The sequence below is a fragment of the Pieris napi genome, chromosome 6 (genome assembly GCF_905475465.1).
Source record: "Pieris napi chromosome 6, ilPieNapi1.2, whole genome shotgun sequence".
NCBI lineage: Eukaryota > Metazoa > Arthropoda > Insecta > Lepidoptera > Pieridae > Pieris > Pieris napi.
The window spans coordinates 10,739,331-10,762,381 of NC_062239.1; the positions used below are offsets into that span (position 1 = coordinate 10,739,331).

The window sequence follows — 23,051 nt, forward strand, 5'->3', positions numbered from 1 at the left end:
ATTATGTCTCTATGCGTATTCTACAAAGTTCTGAATAGTTTTTGGGTTGAACCCTCGTTTCATCTCCGTACAAGCCGTATTATAGAGATTTAATTTCCATCAACTTGATGGCTGGAAGTCCGCTTCACTAGACATTTTCTTTTACCAACGAACTAGTAACCTGCAGTATGGGCTCTCGGTGGGGGTCTTCCCTGGGTTTAGATAAATGTGAGAGCAGTGTTGGCCTAGTCGCATCAACGTATAACTCTCATCCCTAAGGTCGTAGCTAACCCCAGCTGTGTACCAAAGGACAATGTGACTACGTGCGCATATAACACTCGCTTACGATCACCGTAAGAAGACATCGTGAGGAAACCACCATGCCTTAAACCCTAAAGTTGACGCCATGTGCTAGTAAGCCCCAGTCGAACTCTCAGAACACCCTATATTTATGTTGTAATTTTTTAACATAAACAATGGAGCTATAATTGATTTTCAATTGTTTTTTTTATAATTTAATAGTTTAAAGAATATCATATTTAGTGGCAGTATATCCTGGTTGTTGAGGTTCATTGATGGAATTCGATTACTTGTATGCACCTATTCTTATGTGTTCAATTATTTTTACAATTAACGGAAAAATTGAAAATATTTTCTTCATCTGGGAGGCAATCTACCTGCACGACTGCTATAAAGTCTTAAAAACCCATTTTTTTTTAATGTAATGTTTCCGCTTATATGAGCAGCAGGACTTGGGTCCCAGATCCAAGCTTAAGCTGTTTAGCTGTTTTTTTAATTAATTAAAAAAACAGCTACGCCATCCAGAGGTTACAGAACACTACCATGTTATTCTTTCAAAGGGAAAATGGTGAGATTTTTAAAGGTACGGTATTCTATATGTGAGGGAGTTCTTAGATTATAATTTTTGAGATACTTCTAATATCACATAATAAATAATTTGAATGCATTTATTTGTAATAACCATTTGCAGTTATTTTTAATTAATCCATCATAACATACCACTTTAGGCAACTTTTATTTACATGTTACGTATAGAATTTTCGTATAAATATTTCAATAGTTTATAAATAGCATTATAAGCATAAGTTAAACAGAGACAATGGATTTTATGTGTGTTATTAAAACGATAAATACAATTTAGAATTATTTATTATATAACAATTGGTATAATTTAATTAAGTAAAATCATTTATCATCAATTTCAGCTTAGTACAGAGACAAAAGAATTAAAAGTCAGTCTTATACTATGTAGACACCCAATGTTCCATTTCAGGTCACGTGATAATTTTGTCAAACAGGAATTTCGAAAATCCACGCGACTAATGATGTGGAAGGTCAAGTGAGTGACTCTTTATCACAGCCGCGTAATAGTGGGCGGAGGCCCTAAGGGTGCGCTTGCGATTCGGGTCGTTAAAATCAATGTTCACTAAGCCGAATCTCGACCTGAAATACAGTAAAAAATTAGCCCTGATTCACCACTAAATACAAAGTAAATACACTTTGTAAAAAGGAGTAAGTTGAAAAATGTACAAATTATTGAAAACGACATCTCATAGATAAATTAACTCTAAGTTAATGATTTGTGTTTTTGTGGATCTCTTTTAGTTATAAAATTACTACCCCGCAAACTTTGTTTCTCCTTAATGTGATTTTACTTAGCCTACCTTTTTAGGTTTTTCTATGAATTTTTATCTACATACAACCTCAGAATTCAAGTCATAAGTTTTTATTTAACAATTGAAAAATAGGGGTTGATCATAGAGGGGTGAAAATTTAGGGTTGTATGTATTTTTAATGCCACATAATAAAAAAATAAATATTTATCCAAAAAAATAAAAATATTTTTTTGGGGTGGACACCCCTTATCACTTAGGCTGATCACTTAGGATGATAGATAGTAGCCGATTCTCACTGAATATGCATAAAAAATTTCTTAAGAATCGGTCGAGCCGTTTCTGAGGAGTATGGGAACGAACATTGTGTCACGAGAATTTTATATATTAAGATATGTAATAAGGACACATTTAGCTAGCCAAGCTATTTGGAATCTAAATTTGATTTAAACAAAATATTTTTCATGATTGCTAAAAAGCGCTCGAAACTAAATTGCATTAATAAAATCTAAAAATATTATTATTTTAATGTGAATGAATCGCATAAAAATAAATAGTTCAATTTTCTTACGTGTATCCACTAGTCCACTCGTAGTTGTCAATAAGGGACCACGCAGTGTAGGCCGTAACATTGATTTTATCCTCGTTTATAGCAAGAAGCACCTTAAAGCATATAAGGGGTAGACAAGCTAATTTATAAACTTTCTGTAATTTCATTTCGAAGTAATACGTTCTGTTATAACTGAACTTGAATAAGGCTTTTTAAAAAAACAAATTTTGAATTCGGAGCAACCGTCTTGAATTAGGAGTAGGAAACAACTAACTGGGTTTGAGCGGGATGTTTATTATATAGGAAGCAAAGTGTTTACGTAGTTGGAAAGAGGGAATGAAGTCAGCTCTAAGGCTAACAGAATAAAGGTGTAACATCTCCTGGGGTAAGACTAAACTTCGGGGTTAAGATTCGAAGTTTAGGAAAAATATATTTTATAAGTGTCTTCTGATACTAGGTGCTGGGATTTGATTAATTTCAGGATTAGAGTGATGGGTTTTTATAGATTCCTGAGATGTGGAAGAGGTAACAGGGATACCTTGAGTAGTGGGGAGTTCAACAGGATTTGATTGAGAGGATCTGAATGGGAAACGGTTGCATTTCTTTATTATAATAAAAATTCTAAAGATACAGTACAAAAATATAATTCCTAATACTACATAGAATATAATTGAATAATGAGTCTCGTATTTTAAAACTGAATGTTGATTAATGATTTCATCAGCGGTAGCTGATATTATTTTTGATTTTGATCTTAGCTCATTAGCGTAAGTATCTAGATTTATACTTAATAATCTTGAAGGAGCCTCATTATTTAATTTCTTATTTAACTTATCTAAGTTACAACATGTATCGTTTATTATGTTAAAGTCCGATTGAATATGATAGGTTGTGGTATTAAGAGAATAGACTTTTAATTTGGGAATTAATTTTGTACTTTTACTATGTGCTTTACAATTATTAGGGATATTGACAATTCCAATACCATGTAGGTTCTTTTCGACTACATTTTGATTTACGCATTCGATGAATAATTTATTAACATGTGATTGTATATAAAGCCAGTTGTTATTAGTAAGAGTTTTCCATATGTCAATTGTACCATGTACGAATTCTGATTTACATTGGTCTGGGAGTTTATTAATTAAGTTTAATAGTATTTCTGTTTCACAACTCGGGTTTTCAGTAGCTGAAAAGGTGTTCATAACATCACAAATATAGTTGTTAATATTGACAGGTTTACAATTATCAAGAGTATCTAAATGACAGTATTCGGACTTGTCTTTGGTCACTGCGATATATTTGAAACTTGGAACAATAAAACTAAAAGCGGTTGGATTTACATTGCTATAGGGCGTTGGTAATGCTATTGTTTCATATAAATTAAAACTATTTGTAGATATTAACGGAACTCTTAGAATAAACATAATTTTATTATTAAAACTATAACATGTTACACCGGATACATTCATTAAAGGGTACATGTTGTTTAATTCTAATTCTACTGGGAACCTATAATCTACAGGTAAATGTTTATAATAGTCAACGAGTTCTAAGTACAATTGTTTCGGCGATAAGACGGCCGGATGAAGGATGTTTTGGTTACTAAGAATGATTGCGTATACAATGTCGGAGAGTTGAAATGACAATGTTAACATGGAAGCTTCTAAGCTGTTAAGTATAGAATTAATTTTAGATTTTACTAATATTTGATCGGAAATTACACTTAAATTTTTTATATGTACTGAAAATTCGTTGATAGCATTATTAAGATTGGCTTCATTAATTTTAATTTTATATAAGGTTTCATTAACTTTAAACATAGTGGAACTAGTAACTAATATGTTTTCTTTTATTAAGGAGGCCAACCTTTTTTCATTATTTTCACTGTTACGTATTGCGTTATCATATTTGATAGCATCGTCTTCATCTAATGTGCCAAAAACAATTTTAGCAAGGGATCCGATGCCACCAAGCCAGGGTGATCTCTTACGTCTGTTACTGTCCGTTAAATGGGAAATGGAGGAAAACTCATTAACTAGGTCGTTGTATCTGACTGTTAAGGGTTCTAATATGTTTTGACACTCTAAGTTGTCTATTGTTTCTAATTGGAGTTGTCGACAGATGTATTTAACGGTCACTAGAATCGAATTTATATTTCCTAAGTGCGGTTCTATGTGATATATCGAAAGGTGAAACAATATCTAAATAACCAGTGTTTATGTTTAGTTTCCCAATTGGATCAAAATACAGTCCAGGGCTATGAGTAATTGGGTGTATGAATTCTCCGTAGGCCAATACGCTGTAATGAAAATATTATCTTAATATATGTGTTTTACATTGTTAAAGAAATAAGAATAATAAAATAAAATTAGTAATAGGTACTTAAGTTATTAATTAAAATTATAATAATATGTTATGTTAGTCATGTGAAACATTAGCGAGTTTCACTTCGTCAAAATGATGTGTGACGTGACGCCTATTAATAAGTAGAGTGAGGTTATTTCTACCATTTATTTTTATTATTTTATAGGGGCCTTTCCATATAGGAGAAAGCGCTTTCCTGAGTCGTAGATGATTTTTTATATAGACGTAGTCGCCTACTTTGTATGTTATTGGTCTTGTATGGGAATCGTAGTATTGTTTTGATTTTTCCTTTGCTTTAGTGATATTTTCGAGGGCTTTTTGTCTTGAATGTTTTAACCTATGCGTTAGCATTTTGAGATATTCAGGGTATGTGTTATCGGGTTCTGTATTATAAATTGAGTCAGGTATAAAAGGTTTCTGTCCGAACAAAAGTTCGTAAGGGGTGTAATTAGTTGTACAATGAACGGATGTGTTATAAGTCATTATGGCAGTGTACACATATCTAGGCCAATTATCTTGGTCTTGGTTGACGAATGATTTTAGGTATTCTTTTAAGGTGGAATGGCTACGTTCTAGGGCGCCTTGTGTCTGTGGGTGATAGGGACTTGACCAAAGTTGTTTGATTTTCATGAAATCACACGTTTTCTTGAAAAGGTTTGATGTAAAATTAGTACCTTGATCTGTAAGAATACTTTTAGGTATACCGAAGAGAGTAATGAAATGTATTAAACAATCGCTTGTTTCTTCAGCGGTTGTAGAACGGATTGGGTATGCAATGGAGAACTTTGTTAGGTCATCTTGTAGGGTTAATATAAATTTTACTTTCGCGGTTCCTGATTCAGGTAAGGGACCTACTATGTCCATTGCGATGCGTTGAAAAGGGATAGTAGAAGACGTAGTAATTTGCATCGGTGCTCTATTTAGTTTTCTCAAGGCTTTATTTTCCTGACATGACTTACAGGATTTTACATAGTTTTCTATGTCACTACGCATACCTTTCCAGTGATATTTTTCCTGGATGCGTTTGACCATGCGAATAGTGCCTAAATGGCCTGCAATGGGTATGTCGTGGTTTTCCTTTAGGATTTTCTTTATTTCGGAAAGTGATGGAAAAATGAGGCTATCTTTATGAATAGTGATGAAGATATTTGTATTATGAAATAGAATTAAAATTATATTATACAGTTTTGTGTATATATGTGATTCGAAAGGATCTTTAAAGTTTGTGATACTTATTTGTTGGAAAGATTTAGAAATAATTTCATCACGTAAAGTTTTTAAACTAATATAAATATCTTCATATGACGAATTGTCAAAGTGATGAACTTTTGTAAATAGTAAATATATTATTTTATCGCGAAGATTTAATGGGATGAATGAATAAAGGGTTCTTTCTTTATTTAGGAATTCCTCTTTATTGGGTAATTCCGAAAGTAGTTCTTCGACATAGGGATTGCTTTCGTCTAGGTCGATTGAGGTCGGGATGATAATAACTTTGTCGGAGCTTTTAAGTATAGACGTATTTGACTCTATGATTTTAGCGTTAGACTCAAAAGTTTTAGATTTTGTTAACTTAGAAAATTGCGAATAGTTTCCATTAAATAGTTCTTGAATTAAGGGTTCAGTTCGGTCTGAATCCTGTGTCATAGGGGAATCGATGTTAGGAATTTCAGGGAATTCGGGAATGGTTGGGATATCTGTATCTGGTGGAGATTCCAGATTTAGGAATTCGTCTAAGACTCTTTGAGGGTCAATAGGGGAATCAGGTATGTTTTCGCTTTGGATTTCAGGGTGTGATGTGGTTTCCACAGGAATAGGTGATATGAAAGCGTCATCTGGATTAAATGATGGTGGAGTAACGAGGAGATCCATCAGGCCTGAATCTAATGTGGCTTCTTGTGGATTTGGAATGCTAATAGGATTTTCTATTGGAAATATGGGATTTACAGGATATCGAGATAAGGCGTCGGCGGCGGAATTTAACTTTCCCTTTTTATATACGATCTCGTAGTCGTATTCCTCGAGCTTGAGGCGCCACCGTTGCAGCTTACTTGAAGGGTCTTTGTGGTTAAATAGCCACTTAAGTGGTCTATGGTCTGTGACTATCTGGAATCTTTGTCCATATAAATATGGTCTGAATGTTTTACAGCCAAATATTATAGCTAACAATTCTTTTTCAGTTGTGCTATAATTTGATTCGCTTTTGTTAAGTGTACGGGATGCGAAGGCGATAGGTCTTTCCTGACCTGTTGGTCCCTGTGAGAGGACTACTCCGAGAGCATGATTAGATGCATCCGTTGTAAGAATAAAAGGTTTTGTGAAATCAGGATAGCTTAAGACTGGTGCTGAAGTGAGTTTTTCTTTAAGGAGTTCGAAAGCTAGTTGTTGTTGATTTTCCCATGAAAAGATTTGATCTTTTTTGAGGAGAGAAGTAAGGGGTTTTGCAATGTTAGAAAAGTCTGGGATAAATCTTCGATAATATGAAACAAGGCCGAGAAAAGATTTTATATCTTTAGGATTTTTAGGAATCGGGAATTTAATTACGGCTTTGACCTTGTCTGGATTTGGTTTGACACCGTCTTCGGAAATAATATGCCCTAAATAACCGGCTTCGCGACGTAGAAATTCGCATTTGTCGGGTTGTAGTTTAAGATTGAATTCGCGCATTCTCTGGAAGATAGATTCTAGGTTTTTTATATGTATGTTAAGATCAGGAGAGTAGCAGACTACGTCATCTAAATAAACGAAGCATCTGTCTCCTTGGAGTCCAGACAATACCGAGTTCATCAACCTTTGGAAGGTTGCTGGGGCATTTTTCAATCCGAATGGCATTCTACAGAATTGGAAATGACCTTCAGGTACTGTGAAGGCTGTTTTGGGTTTATCTTCTTCTCTAAGTTGGAGTTGGTGAAATCCTGATGCTAGATCTAACGTGGAGAAGTATTTGCTACATCCGAGTTGGTCAAGGATTTCTGCAATCTGAGGAATAGGATACGTGTCGCCTATTGAGATATCATTCAACTTACGGTAATCGATAACGACACGCCATTTTTGAACGTTAGATGCATCTAGTTTCTTGGGTACCACCCAAATTGGTGAGGACCAAGGTGAATTTGAAGGTTCAATTATGTTTTGTTTTAACATTTTGTCGATTTGATTACGAACTTCGACTTTATGGATTTCTGGAAAACGATACGTTTTAGTGTGAATTGGGACGTCAGTGGTAGTCTTTATCTCATGTCTTATGGCATTAGTATAAGTGAGATTTTCATTAGGAAGATGGAATATATCTGAATAATTAGAACATAATTGAAGTAGAGCTTCTTTTTCTTCGCTATTTAAATGTGAAATGCGTAGTTGATTTAAGACTTCTTTAGTCCTTTGAATAGTACACTTAGTTGTACTTATATGATTAATAAATACCGTAGGATTATCGGGTTTATAAGTGTCTATAGGAATTAAGTTAAGATTAAAGTTCGATTTCAGGTTTATAGGTTCTTCAGAAATGTTTAAGACTGACACATTTATTCTTTTATTTTCCTTTACAGTGACTATGCAGTTAGCCACCAATAGGTTAGGGGAAATCTTTTGATCTAGAATTAATCCTTCTTTTAATTCAGGATTGGAGATAGAACATTCGACTATGGTTTCGGATCTTGGCGGAATTAAATAGACAGGTTCATTGAAGAATAGTTTGGTTGTAATTTTACCTATGTGAAGTAAGTCTTTAGTGTAATCTATCTTACAACCAAGGGCGTTAAGCATATCGGAACCTATAATACCATCATAGGGTAAATTGATATTGTTTACAATATGAAATTTATGAATTAATGTGGAATTTAGAAATTTTAATTGAAAATGACCGATTGTGTTAATCGCTTCGTCTGAGGAATCAATTCCTTTTATTTGAATAGACTCTTTAATGATTCGAGGCCGTTTAAGAATTGATATGTTTTTCAGAAGGCTTATCGATGATCCCGAGTCTACTAAAAGGGATAATGGAATATCAGATATTGACGAGTCGATCAAGACATGGGGTAAGAGTGTTTTTGAAGGGTCACTGAGTATTTCATAGGATCTGGTAGGCTTTGACAGGTTAGTTATGCACTCCTGCGCGGATACAGAGGATTTAGAAGTCGGCAGGTCAGAGGTTTTACTCTGCTGCGCGAATACAGAGGATTTAGAAGTCGGCAGGTCAGAGGTTTTACTCTGCTGCGCGGATACAGAGGATTTAGAAGTCGGCAGGTCAGAGGTTTTACTCTGCTGCACGGATACAGAGGATTTAGTAATTGGCAGGTCAGAGGTTTTACTCTGCTGCACGGATACAGAGGATTTAGTAATTGGCAGGTCAGAGGTTTTACTCTGCTGCACGGATACAGAGGATTTAGTAATTGGCAGGTCAGAGGTTTTACTCTGCTGCACGGATACAGAGGATTTAGTAATTGAAATTGAGGGTGTCGATTTTTGAATTGAATGTCCCGTACGACACTGGGACGAGACGGTTACTCGTTTTTTGAATCTGAATCGTAATCGACAGTGTCGTAACCCTCGTTTGAGTCGGAGTTTGAGTTGTCCTGTTGAATAAGACGATGGACACGCTGAGGTGTCCTAGAATTTTGAGATTTGAGTTTATTATTATATTCTCTTTTTCTGCAGTTTTCTAGAGTGTGCCCTGAGTTTTTACAGTATCTGCAGAAGAGACTTGATTTAGAATTCGAAGAGGTAGGAGGATCGGATTTATGAGTTGAGACTTTTATAAATTTTTCTTTATGAGGATTTGTTTTGAATAGGAATTGTTGAATTTTTTCTTCGGAAATAGCGATATTAATAGCTTCGTTGAGCGACTTCGGAGATTTACATCTAACGATGTTGGAGATTCTAGGGGATAATCCCAATTGGAAGTGATGGAGGGCTAATTCCTCCATTGCCGCGGTTCTGCCATACATTTCCCTATTCTTGTGCCCATGGTTAATCGATATCTCTGTTAATAATTGTGAAAGGTAAGTTTCTATTCTAAGTGCATATTGGCTGACGGGTTCATTAGTTAATTGTTTACATTCTTGTAAGTCTGTGAGTAAATGTGTATAGTGTTTTCTTTCGCTAAATTGTGTTTTAAGAAATTCTTTAAGTTGGGGCCAGGTCGAAAATTCTTTTATAGAACATGCTGTTTCTGCTTTTCCCTCTAATTGACATAAGATGAATTTAAATAAAATTTCTTTTTGGTTTTCTGACGCTAAATCGTAAGCATTATTGCAATTTGATAAGAATGAATTTAATTTATTTCTAGAACCATCGAATGGTTTAATGAATTTAAGAAGAATTGATAACTCTAATTCGGGTTTATTTTGTAAAGTTGTAGGTTTCTTTTTTGATCTGGTGATAGGCCCAGAAGGAGGAAGAAGAGCGTTTTCGTCTTCTGTGTCAGTTATGCAGACTTCGGGTTTGGTACCACCCGGGCTTAGTGTTCGGCTTTCCATGTTTTACGTTATATATTACTACAGGTATACACAAAATATAATAAACACAGAACTTACAAAAAATAAAAATAGAAAAATAACAATTTAAAATAAATGTGACCAAAGACTTACAGAGTATTTAATAGCTTGAAGATGGATAATATAAACATCCCGTCGTGGTTGTTGCTGTAGCTGATTGTCGGCTCTCGATGTTGATGAGATGAGTTGATATCGATATAATATGGTTGTTGTAGCTTTCAAGGGCACTTGAATACGGTTGAGTTGTTTGCAGATATATATTTATTATTTATATATTCCTTTTCTTAGGATTTAATTTTTCTGATACCTCCAGAGTTTGAGTATATAATACCTCTTCTTGCGTGTTTGAATGATGAAGTGGTGTTTGCTTTTTATAATACTGGGCACTTGCACTTTTTCCACTTTCTTTTAAAACTTTTTCACACGCGTAACTTTAGAGACGAACCGAGGATTATTTAAAATCCCACCGCTGCCACCAATTGTTATAACTGAACTTGAATAAGGCTTTTTAAAAAAACAAATTTTGAATTCGGAGCAACCGTCTTGAATTAGGAGTAGGAAACAACTAACTGGGTTTGAGCGGGATGTTTATTATATAGGAAGCAAAGTGTTTACGTAGTTGGAAAGAGGGAATGAAGTCAGCTCTAAGGCTAACAGAATAAAGGTGTAACAGTTCGCATTCTCCGCAGGTAAACCTGCCCATTACAGAGAAGTTGCAAGAAATGAGTTTTCATTACGTAACCACGAACTTACCTGTTCCAAATGGTCCTTGTAGTAGTTTACTCTTCCCTCATCATACATAACGGGTTCGGTTGTGGAGTACCCATTCTCCAGAATCTTGAATTCAATATCACCGAACTTCTGCTTCAGCCAATGCAACTGACGACGAATACCTGGAGGGTAGCTCTGCAATAAGAAATTAAATGCATAGATATAACGTTTTGCTAGAACTAGAGAATGCAGCATGATTAAAGCATCATACTTCATCGGGCACATCCGTGAAATGGCGGTATTAAAGCGGCGACATTTCTTCCCAAAACCCTCTAAAACCTCGACATTTAATGCCGTTATCTTCAATAACCCATAATCGATGTCTTGTTGATAGGTAATGACAACAGTCACAAAATAAATATACTTAAATAAACAATTTTAAAATAAAAGTTATAAGTATGAATGTATATGTCCATAATAAAGTTAGTAATTCTTTTTTGGTGAAAGGGATACTCTTCTTTAATAAAATCCCAGAGGCTCTTTTATCTCTGCCTTTCAATAAATTTAAGAAATGTATTAAAGAAAAGCTGTGTAAAAAGGCTTACTATAAAGTCAACGATTATCTAGTTGATAAAAGGGCCTGGGACTAGTGCTAGACAGGCTACCTCTAATTAATTAGCGATATTTGTTTTAAAATAAGTGTTGTTTGATGATTTGATATTTTAAAAGAGTACCGAGAGTTTTTTACGCCGGCTTTTTCTCTCGGCCTACACCCTCTGTCTTCTTTGCCGATGAGTAGGGATGCCTACAAATTCAAATTTAATGACGTGGAATAAGTGATACATGTATCTTATGTTCCATAATAAACATATTTTATTTTATTTTTTATTTAATGTCGTACTTAGATAAGTGAATAAAGCGACTATGGCATTTTAAGTGACCATGTCCGGCGTCATCATAATATTGTTACGAAGATGTTAGGGAAAAATGATGAGAGTAAATTTTTAGGATGCGCGCACACCGTCACAAAAAACCGACACCCTGAATATCTGATAACGTCGTGTCGAGTCGTGTTTATTTAAACCAAACAATGATTTCTATACGAGAAAAGCCGTGATAAAAAACATATTGTTCATTGTAAAATATCATGATTGGTGCATATTATATCGTTTCGATTGGAAGTGACCATTAAAATAGACAAGAAAAATGCAATTCGACGAGGGAAACGTCCCTCTAAAGTGCCCGAAAAAAATGATTACGCCAAAGAAGCATAACTTCTAACGCGCGTACATAAGTTCACACATTTTTTTTTAAACAAACATGTCTCACTAGATATATCAAACTTACAATCAGCCACGCATGACCATTATTCCAGCTAGGATCAGTCGATAATGCCAAACCGAATTCCCAGCTGCCTGACACTGGCCAGGAGAGCTTTTGGCCTGGCTGAGCCGTCCCAACCATTCGCGAAGTGTAGTAATTGAGTCCATAAAAGTCATATGTACCTGTAAATATATTCTCTTTTTCACAGCCATTTACATCACTTTAACCAGTACCATCCATTTTCGACACTCTACTTTGTAGTGGATAAAATTGGAAACCTGAGCGGTAAAAGAACTATGTTGCGAGCCTTGGTGTTTTTTTACAAGTTATGTTTTTGATGGCATTATATACACGGAGCAATAGGTCTTGCACTGTTTTTTCACGCACGCTTGTATCAATCCTCCATTCATTTATCATTACTTCCTTTATTAGATATATCTGCCTTTACACAATTATTTTACTCTCCTTCTCTCCTAGTAATTACTTGTGGTTCCGAAACTATGATTTTCCATTTGACCTACTTAGTATGTCTTATCTGCTTACCTTTAATTAATTCAATTTCTTCCTGGGTGAATGTGGGCAAGCGGGATCGACTGTATCCTTCTTTTTCACTTTTCTCAGCTATTAGTTTCTCAACACTAGGAGGCCACCCACCAGTCTTCGAGTATATAGGATAAGCATATAATGCCTGCAAGGTTTGTGTAACAAGAAAGAAAATAAGAGAAATTGACACATAATAAAAAAGATGTAAACTAGAATTACCAGTGTCGTGTGCAACTAATCTCCAGTGGCGTAACAATAGGGTGGCAGGGCTGGCAAAATGCCACGGGCCCCCGACCCAAGAGGGTCTCTGCCCAAGAGATATTATGTTCTATGGATGAATGTGAAGGCTGCAATACGCATTGGGCTAGCGTGGGGACTACAGACCAATCCCTCTCACCTAAGAGAGGAGGCCTATGGCCATTAGTGGGACATATACCACGTGTAATTGAGTACGCTGAAAATCTCGAAGTTTATTAAAATTAAACTGAGTTTGAGATGTGACTATATTTACTGAAAGGGTCCCCTAAAAAGAATTTGTCACGGGCCCCAGATGGTATAGATACGCCACTGCTAGTCTCTTCTAGAAAGTAAGTAACTTGAACAGATTTAGAAGAGGTTGCTTAATTAGTTAGTGAATGTTTATACAAACTTTATAGTTTTGAATCGAGAGCGTCTAAAGTGATCGAGCATATTAGTACAGTAATTGTCTACCAGTTAGAACTAAAACCAAACGACAAATTTCTAAGAGGTTTACTCTTTATTCGGTAAAAAAATCGAATTTTTCATAAAGTTTTCGATTATATACCGAGGGTGATTAGTGTCTTCACCCCTAAATGTATATTACATACATATCTAGAACTTATCTGATAATAAAATTTACCTGATGTTTTTGTACTCACAAATACGTTCCGAATAAGCTCTGCATTCTCTTCCTCGTCAGAGTTCTTTGGTTCACACCAGAAGTGTTGGTTCGTGAGACCAATCTTTCCTGAAACAGATATATGCTAAAATTATTATTTCTTTTTAAAGTTTTAGAATGTCACCATTTAATTTTTCACGCCGCTTCAATAGATATGCAGTAAGAATATAAAACGTGAACGACGAAATAAATAAGCTTAATAACCGATTTACTGCACAGATTTTTGATGCCATGTTGTTATAAAATAATTTGATTAACACGTTCACTGCGTAACAGGCCGATATCAGCCTGCCACGGTATTTCCGCTGGTGCGGACGAAGAAATCTATGTCCCTCTCGCTGGTGCGTAACGATTATCTCAGGTGTTTGTAAAAATTCAACAGGGACAAATATATATTTCATCTTGCGGTCAAAATTGTAGGTTTTCCCCATCAAAACATAACGGCAGGCTTTTATCGACCTACCACGCACTGACGCTGCTTTGCATCAGCTGAATGCGGCAGTGGGCCTATTTCGGCCCGCCCTCCCAACAGGCAGCTGGCGACCCGATACCGCACAGAGCGCGCGCCCGGCCATTTAGTGTTGTGCTATCTAACTGATCTAACATAGCGTTCGATATTATCAACGATGGCAAGCAATACAAGAAAAATACAAATTTTGGAAAATAGAGTAATTCGCCTTGCAGTTATTGACTGTGATAGTGACAGCAGTGAAGAAATATTTTCCACTAAGAAAAATAAAAAGTATTTCGGTTTCCAAGACAGGCATACGTCATAAGTAAATAAATACATTTTTCAGTTCCTTTACGATAATTCTGTTTTATTTTCGATATTTCTCTGTCCCATCACTACTAAAAATATATTCTAGTGCGGTTCAGGTCGATATCGGCCTGCCGATTTTCCTGCTTTATTTCTCATTTCCTGTTTGCCAGATCCCGGGGCGAATCAAACCTAAGGAAGTTGGGTTCATGGTCATTCTAACAATATAAAAAAAAAGTGTATACATTATGTTTCCACAAAGTTATAGCAATTTAATCTATCCTAGTGCTGTTGGGTCTAGAAAGACCTGCCACGCACTGGCGGAAATATCATAGGGGGCGCATTTTGGCCCGCCGCCGCACCTGAGAAAAATTATTATTTTACTTGCCGCAGTGAACGTGTTAAGAGTCCGTTTTTATGCAATATCATATTCGATTTTATTTGCCAAAGTTTTACTAAAATATAGAAAACTAAACCCCACAGAAATTGTGTAATTTAAACCTTGCATTAATTCGATTATACTTGTTAACTACCGTGTTAACTAAATACTATTTAACTGAACGCGACGCCGTAGTACGTCAGTTAAAAGATTGACATTAAATTGATTAAATTTTTATAAATTAGGCTTGCCACGATTCTCTATCAAAAAGGTAACTGTTTCACTTACCCTGGTACTGCGCTCTAAACTTCGTATCGTATAGCCTGTACGCTCTCGCGTGAGCCAGCATCACAACCTTAGCACATATATAATTTCCTATTCCAGGTAGAGCGATGCCGGGTGCTATTTCTCCAGCTTCATAAGCAACATCACAGATAATAACCGGCTCGTTAAAGGTTATCCAAGTCTTGACCCGATCTCCAAAAAGACCGAAGGCGACTTTCGCGTAGTCCTCAAACAATCTTGCTAGTTCAGGATTAGTCCAACCACCTAAAGACAGAGAGACATACTCTATAATAAGCCAATATCTTTATATTCCAATAGTCTCTAATAATAGGCAAAGCCAACACAAGGTGCATCGATTTTTTAGCCCAAAAAAGCTCACCTGATGTTAAGTCACATGGACACTCAATGCCAGAGGGACCGCGAGTGCGTTGCCGGCCTATTAAGAATTGTTTCGGAAATACTTCAGTAGGCAGCTGGTTCCACATAGTGGTGGTGCTCGGCAAAAACTGCCTTAGAAAACGCTCAGTTGTGGAACGACGGACGTCGACGTATTTTTTAAGTAGGTTATTTTTATTATATCCACCCTTTTATAAAGAGTTAAAGTATGGAGGAAGTATGAGTATAAACGATATTTTGTTCAGTTTACCTGATCCTCACCCAAAGTATTAATACTTGATGTTATAATTACCCAAGTCCTGCAATTTTTGTGGTAGGTCCCAATGGTATAAGGTGACAACTGGTTCAATCCCATTCTCAATAAGACCGTTTATCAAATTGTTGTAATATCGCTTCCCATCTTCGCTTACATAATTGGAATAACCGTTGGGTAGCAATCGGGGCCACGATATTGAGAATCTAAAAAATACTGCTTTTGAGTATTGCGATTACACAAATATAAACTTCCTCAGAATGTAAAGATTCTAAGAGATTACAATGTATTTACATACATATCTATCATACATTCTATAAGAGCCTATAAAAGATTAAAAATAATACATTATTAAAGATATAAATTATTCAATAGCTGTTCTGATTTAATGGGACTCCTTGCCGAATTTAATAGGAATTCCATTGATATTAGGGTCGGTTTACTAGATCTATTTATTTTTGGTATTTTTAAGAACAAAATACTGATACATAACCGTATAAGTACGTACAGTATATTTAAGTTTATATTTTTCCTTTTCAGTTGACAGATATTTGGAGTAGGTTTAGTTTTTTTTTAACTTTTACCGGTGATTCAATGTAAAAGTTTACCAAATGACGCAAAAATTATATTTATCGTTATCATCGGAATGTATGAATAATATAACCACTATCAGATTGTAGTATTGACATTTCGGTATTTATGTAAACTTTTTCCGTTGAAGTGTATCGAACTTATCGGCGTTCGCATAGATACAAATATTTCATGTGTTACTTAACTTATCATCATAATTGATGGCACGAGGCAAAAATATCTTAAATATTTGATAGGTATAGATAGTGCAATTCACGAAGACGCGCACCAACTATTTTTGGTTTCGCGGGGGGTGCGGGGAGTTTGCTGCGAGCGTCAGTTGCGAACCGTCAGCTATTTATTGTAGTTTGCGTGTGTACCGATAACACTCAAACATTGACGGAAGCTTGCACACATAAACGGTTAGGAGGAATAGTGGGGCGCGTCTTCGTGGGTTGCACTATCTGTACATTTTCAAGTACCATAAGTGTTATTTAGACAACTTAAGATCATGTAAAATGTTACGTCAACCTGCGTAAAACCATTTTGTTCTTTTTTTTTCATTCATATATTTTATTTTTTTATTTATATAATTCCGTGCTTTAGGGTGTGTTTAGTATTTTATGTTGAAGCAATACTTTTATACTCCTGTAAGTTCATATCGTTCATACTTTGATATCGCATAACTTTTAAATGAAAGTATCAATCAGGTCATGTTAGTATGGTGAAATATATATTATTTCAAAGACAACCGTTATCTTAGCTCTCCAACAATGAATAACGACTTATTTCAAAGAAATCTAAACAAAATATCACAAAGGCATCATGCGAAACTAATCTTAATGTCTATAAAAATAAATAAAAACAATATCCAATGTAAATGAAGTAAAAAATTTAGAACAAGTTTCATAACCATTTTTTTGTTTAGGCATTTAATTTTTAAAATTTTCATGTTTGATGCATTTTCGAAAAAAAGTCATAAAACATGATTACGTAAAAATTATTCACTTTTTCATAATTCTTATGGAAGTTATCGCAAACATTCACCTCTATCACCTCCTAACGGGAAAACGTCGAATTACCAATAACCCTGTATTACCCACTAAAGTAAATAAACTACCAGGAACACCAAATGAGATATCTTTTAGAAAAATCGTTACGAAGAGACGCAAGTTAATCCTCTCTAGGAATCTGAAAGCCTTGACATTAATTAAGTTCATAGACTAACATTGCTCAATGTTTTAAATTTATATCGTAAGTAAAAGTTCACCTGTAAAAATGCAGGCCCAGGTCCTTGGCTACGGCTATATCTGTTTCCCATAGGCGATACGAGTCACAGGCCACATCACCATTCGATTTGTCGGCGATAAAATCTGGATTGTCATGGGTGTATGTGTCCCATATACTTGGTGATTTGTCTATAGAATAAACCATAAATACATAATGTTAGTAAATTAAACGCGTTTTGTACAGCACATTGTTGATCTTATTGTGTGTTAGACAAGTTTTGACGATGAATAATGTGGATGATAGAGGACAAGTCTTTGTTTTTTTTTTCAATTTATGTTATTATTATTAATTACTTAAGATGTCATGTGGAACATGGTGTAATGGTTGCAGCTCCTTACAAACGTTGTGTAAAAAAAATGGCGATTAAAAAGAGTGGCGGAGAGTTTATTGCCAGTGCTTCTCTTCTGTTCTACGCCCTTGATTTGATAACTGGCAGTAAATGTAAAATTAGAAGCATTAATATGTATTTCTTTACTGACGAGTCATAAGTGTACATTATGTTAGGTCTATATGATTAAATGATTTTTTTACTTTTTTTTTTCTACAAAACACAAAATGATTATATTTTATTGAAATATACTTACCACTAACATTCCAGGCACCTTCCACCTGATAGGCCGCTGTTGCAGCCCCGAATTTGAATCCTGGCGGAAATTTTCGCTCCGCAACACACGCTACTGCCAGCAAACTTTGAAATAAAAATTGTATGATAAATCGAAAGTTAATATCTATGTGGTATGCGCTAAATGCCAACAGAATCTGTCATCGGAATTTCTTAACGTATTTGTGTATACATTCCAACATTCCGAAGAACGCCTTTTGGTCAAAGCTCACCGATGTCCAGATTGACCCTTCTGATAAACGAGCATCCACAGTTGCTCCCCTTACACTTTGACATCGATTTTCGTTTAGTTTTTATAATTGTTTTTTTTTAATATTTGTATTATCTCTACGTGTATGTCATGTTTGCCTATAAGTGCTTGTCACATTAAACATTGTATATTGTGGTTCTTTTGCCAATGTATCAGTGTGCGCGAGCGTTGACAAGCTTATATCAATAAAAAAACATGTTTAATTTGTAGAAATTATTTAACTCCCCTACTTATTCATTAAAAATATATGTCTCATTGCAAATATTTATCCAAGTACTCATATATATTTTTCCATGACAGCGTGAAGTAATGATTCGTAAAAGAAAATAATATTATTATTTAAAAGAAAATAATATTATTATTAATATAGTCGTCATGACAACTATAAGTCGTCATGACGACTATATTTGTTTGCAGGGAACCTTGAGGGAAATGTCCGATAATTTTGAAGCTCGTGTGGTATTCGGGGGATTATTTTTCCGACCCAAATGTCGGCCAATAGAATTGCACCATGAGACGAAATGTACAGTTAACAAATAAGAATTTCATAATGAATAAAACAACTACTTAATACTTTTCTTGAAGCAACGACCAGAGAAAATTTTCACAAAAAAATATCAGTATAATACCATGTAGGTTGTACCACGTGACGTCGAATGGGGCAATTCTATTGGCCGATATTTGGGTCGGAAAAATAATCAATAAAAAAAATCATGTTTTATTTGTATAAATTATTACCTCTCTCATTGCAAATATTTATTTATCCAAGTACTCATATATATTTTTCCATCACAGCGTTAAGTAATGCATCGTAAAAGAAAGTAATATTATTAAAAAAGTGATTTTGTTTCTACTTATGATAATGTTTATGTGCACTATAAGTACACAAACGCTGATCTATTTAGGCGTCTGGTAGACAGTAGATTCCGCAAATCCATGCAGGTGATACACTTAAAACCGCTAACTCTGTGGAGGTTGGCGCTTTTTTTACACAGAATACATATATCGTGATACAGGAGGAAATGTTGCCAGTATAAAGTATATTACGAGTCTTTGGCGAATGCTACACGCTCGATATTTATCGTGATATTTATCGAGATATTTATCTGGTATTTTTTTAGTATACTACACACTCGATACGAATCGCGTCAGTACGACGGTAAATTTCATTGAGTACACTCGTACGTTTCGTGTTACAATATGAGTAACAATATTAAGAAAGCTTGCGTTGCCATTATTATTATTATTATTATTATTATCAGTATATGCTGATATATATCAATATCCAAGACTTTGGATTGTAAAAATTTTCCGCTGCAGCACCAGATCGTTTCAAATCTGTTATTTTTTAAATTATTTTCTGTAGTTTGCCTAGTTTGCATTAGAGGTGTCCCATACTTATAGGTAATGTTTCTAATACAAGTATGAATTCTCTATAATATTCCGCCTCCATATATGCGCGTCCTCTTCCATCGCTGGCAGCATTAATAGTGACGCGATAAATATCGACCATACACTAGACGCTCGATATTTATCGACGATAATTGATACAGATCGTGGATTTTTAGATTTCTAGAAATCCAGCGATCCGTATCACGATACGTGATACGCCTGTACTACACATCGTGATTCTGGATTTCGATCCAAATATCACGATAAATATCGAGCGTGTAGCATTCGCCTTTAATGGTGTTTCCTATATTTATTTTTTAGTTCTCGACCTACGTGTTTCTAACACCTACCTGATCTTTCTATATTGCAATGTAAATTATAAATCACTAGCATTTGCTTAAAGTCACATACAATGTAACGAAGAATGTAAACAGATATGGATATATGTTTATCAGGAAGCTAGGAAATACTACAAATTATTACAACATCAAATTTCTAATGAACAAAAAGTTACGAACGTTGTCGAAATACCCAATTTATGATTAAAACGACGATTAAATATATGAAACAAGTATTCAATGTATGTTGAATATTGAACACAATTTAATTGAACAGTTTTTTATTTGTTATAAATTCCTATTTTGAGAATATTACATTATACATTGATTGTGTGATTCTTTTTTTGACATCTTCACGATGTAGGTGATGACTGATCACCCTTCTATGCCTGACACATATTCTAGATGTTTACATAATCTGATGCACAGGCGTGTATCAAACCAACAACCTGATGGTTTAAGAGTCGCATGTTTAAACCACTAGGAAAAAACATCACATTATTTTTCGATACTATAGTGTACGATGTGAAGAAAAGACAGAAGAGAATCGTTGTTGTTTTTTCGTCCTAGAAAGATATTAGAGCGACTCATGGCCATGTGTAATACCTTTTCAAAATCCATATTAAATGCGCCAAAACTTGTAATACAGGGTCACTTTTCGGTAGAGTAATTTTTTTTCACAGTGGGGTCCGAAATAAACAAAAAGTTTTGATTTGAAAAAAATTTATATCGTATAACTTAATATTATCTTCAATACACTCAATAAACAACTATAAATAGTATGTCTAACGCAAGAACTTATCAGTACCAATCTAGTGGATAATATGAAAAAGATACAGAATGTAGATTTTTTCGAATTTTAATAAGAATTAGTAAAAAAAAGTCAATTTTCATATAAAACCTAAATAAATCATAACTCTACAGGGGTTGACTTTAGAGACCTCCCGTAGAACAATTTTTTGCCGCTGATGACCTCATCTATCCCCTATTTGCGTTTGATCCACGACTTTTTGGCCACCCTGTATAAATACTAAATAGGCATGCAAATGTCATATTAATTTTTATAATGTCATATAATAAGAACATCAACATAATGTCATAATAATAAGTTAAGTTATTTAGAATTGGTGTCAAACTTATGGTCTAAATACTCGCCCACGCTATGAAGGCACCTTGACTTTAAAAATTTAATCACCTTCCCCTTGAAAGAATTACACGGCAGTAATCTATTATAGACTATATATAGATATTATATAATTCTTGTATTACTTAAAAATAACCTCAAATATAAAAATGCGAACCTTCAAAACGGTTTTGTTATTTTGTGATTACCTTTAATGCAAAGTGATATCAAACACTTAGGAGTAAAGATTCAATAGCTAGGGGAAGATAATAAAGATTATACAGTAGATTATGTAAGAGGGATATAAGATAAAATTTGATTTTTTTTATATAAAAAATATAATAGTAACTAAAAGAAAAATACATTCAATTTGTTTGTAGTTTAAGTAAATTTTTAAATGACCGAACGAATGGGAAATATTCATGAGAAATAAATGTTTCTTATGAGGATTTTCTCATTGTATCTATTGAATATTGACAGTAACAACGGGCATGACTCAGTTTATTCTAGTCGAATTAGTATAGAAATGCTGCTGTCAATAAATTATGCTTTCCATTTGCCCATGGTAGCGAAGAACATTGAGAGGTAACGTTTGTCTTAGGGTACGATTTAAAAATGAGGCTTAGCGTGTTAAGGATTTTGATATACGGGAGTCATTATCATCATTAATCACACCCTTAGACCCAAAAATCGATATAACACGTCATGTTATATGATGTTTTTTTTCATAAATAGTCTCTTCACTGAGACATCAGTCGACAATAGCATAACTTAAAACTAATAAGTAATTTAACCTATAAGGAACTCTGACTAATAAGGATCTTTAACAAAAACGTATCCCATAACAGTACTTACAGTGTCCATTAAAGAAGACGCTCTGTTCTTGTGTTCTAATTTAAAAAAACTAATGATAATAAAATTATTCACTCACCTAAGAACCACACTTAATCGATACATTTTCCCTACTATAAATAACTACACATTTCCGCCTTAATTCAATATATACTATACATGGTGGAAATGTTATCTTTAGATTGTAAGATTACCTATCTGTTGTACAGAATTGTTTAAATTTTTAACAGATTATATTTAAAAATACGTGGTATATTATGTATCATATAAGGGTGTGGATTACTCGATCACGTCAGAATGTATGACCATTTGGAAAAGGTATTCTTGAGAACGGATCCCATGACGTTTTGTTGTTCCAAAACTTATTTCTTTCACCAATACAATATTTTCAGGCATTAAAATTATGTTTTTTTAAAATATAAATCAAACGATCAAATCAAAATATCATTTATTCACATAGAAAACACGATGTACACTTATGACGTCAGAAAAAAGATGTCTCCTTCTAAATTTACTGTCAGTTTTCAAATCAAGGGAACGGACGAAGAACTGGCAATAACCTCTCCGTCACTCTTTTAAATCGCTATGTTTTTTGGTTTGTTTGTAAGAACAGCTCCTTTATAACCAATTCCTCGTCAGATTAAAGCAGTAAAATAAAGAGAACAAACGTTAAGTCTCTATACACAATAGATATGTTGAAAGAGACTCACGTATCAGTAAAAAATAGAAATTAGTACGACATATATGAATTTTTATCACAATATAATAACAATTATTAAATTCACAACGCGTCAATCTCCAATGTATTAATGATTGCTGGGTAAAGGAACTGACTTGTCCTTGTACAAATAATATACAAAAACTTAAAGATAACGAAAACACAGATAAAGCTAATGTAAAGGACACATGAATCACGATAATTTCTTAATTATGTAAGGGATACGATAAGGACTGGTAATGCTTCTAAAGCAGAGATTTAAAGGAAGAGAGACAAGTCAAGTCAAGTCAAAATCATTTATTTAT

At 34.4% G+C, this 23,051-nt stretch overlaps 1 protein-coding gene across 1 annotated transcript; it reads right to left on the reverse strand.

Annotated features, from left to right (window-relative positions):
- Window positions 1-1,131: 1,131 nt before the first annotated feature.
- LOC125050111 (myrosinase 1-like) lies at window positions 1,132-22,202 on the reverse strand. The gene is made up of 11 exons (XM_047649723.1): window positions 22,108-22,202; window positions 18,036-18,139; window positions 17,432-17,579; window positions 15,631-15,797; window positions 14,946-15,206; window positions 13,502-13,590; window positions 12,603-12,747; window positions 12,084-12,241; window positions 10,779-10,931; window positions 2,185-2,276; window positions 1,132-1,443 (listed from the first exon to the last, which is right to left on the reverse strand). The coding sequence occupies exons 1-11, from the start codon at window positions 22,131-22,133 to the stop codon at window positions 1,320-1,322; spliced, it is 1,467 nt and encodes a 488-aa protein (XP_047505679.1). The 5' UTR covers window positions 22,134-22,202; the 3' UTR covers window positions 1,132-1,319.
- Window positions 22,203-23,051: the final 849 nt, after the last annotated feature.

Excerpts from the sequence above, each read along its gene's own strand:
- LOC125050111 (XM_047649723.1), bottom strand. The coding sequence starts at position 22,133 with ATGTATCGATTAAGTGTGGTTCTTAG. Across the intron at positions 18,140-22,107 it reads CGATTAAGTGTGGTTCTTAG|TTTGCTGGCAGTAGCGTGTG; the intron begins GTGAGTGAATAA and ends TTTATTTCAAAG. Across the intron at positions 12,748-13,501 it reads AGCTTATTCGGAACGTATTT|GCATTATATGCTTATCCTAT; the intron begins GTGAGTACAAAA and ends CAAACCTTGCAG.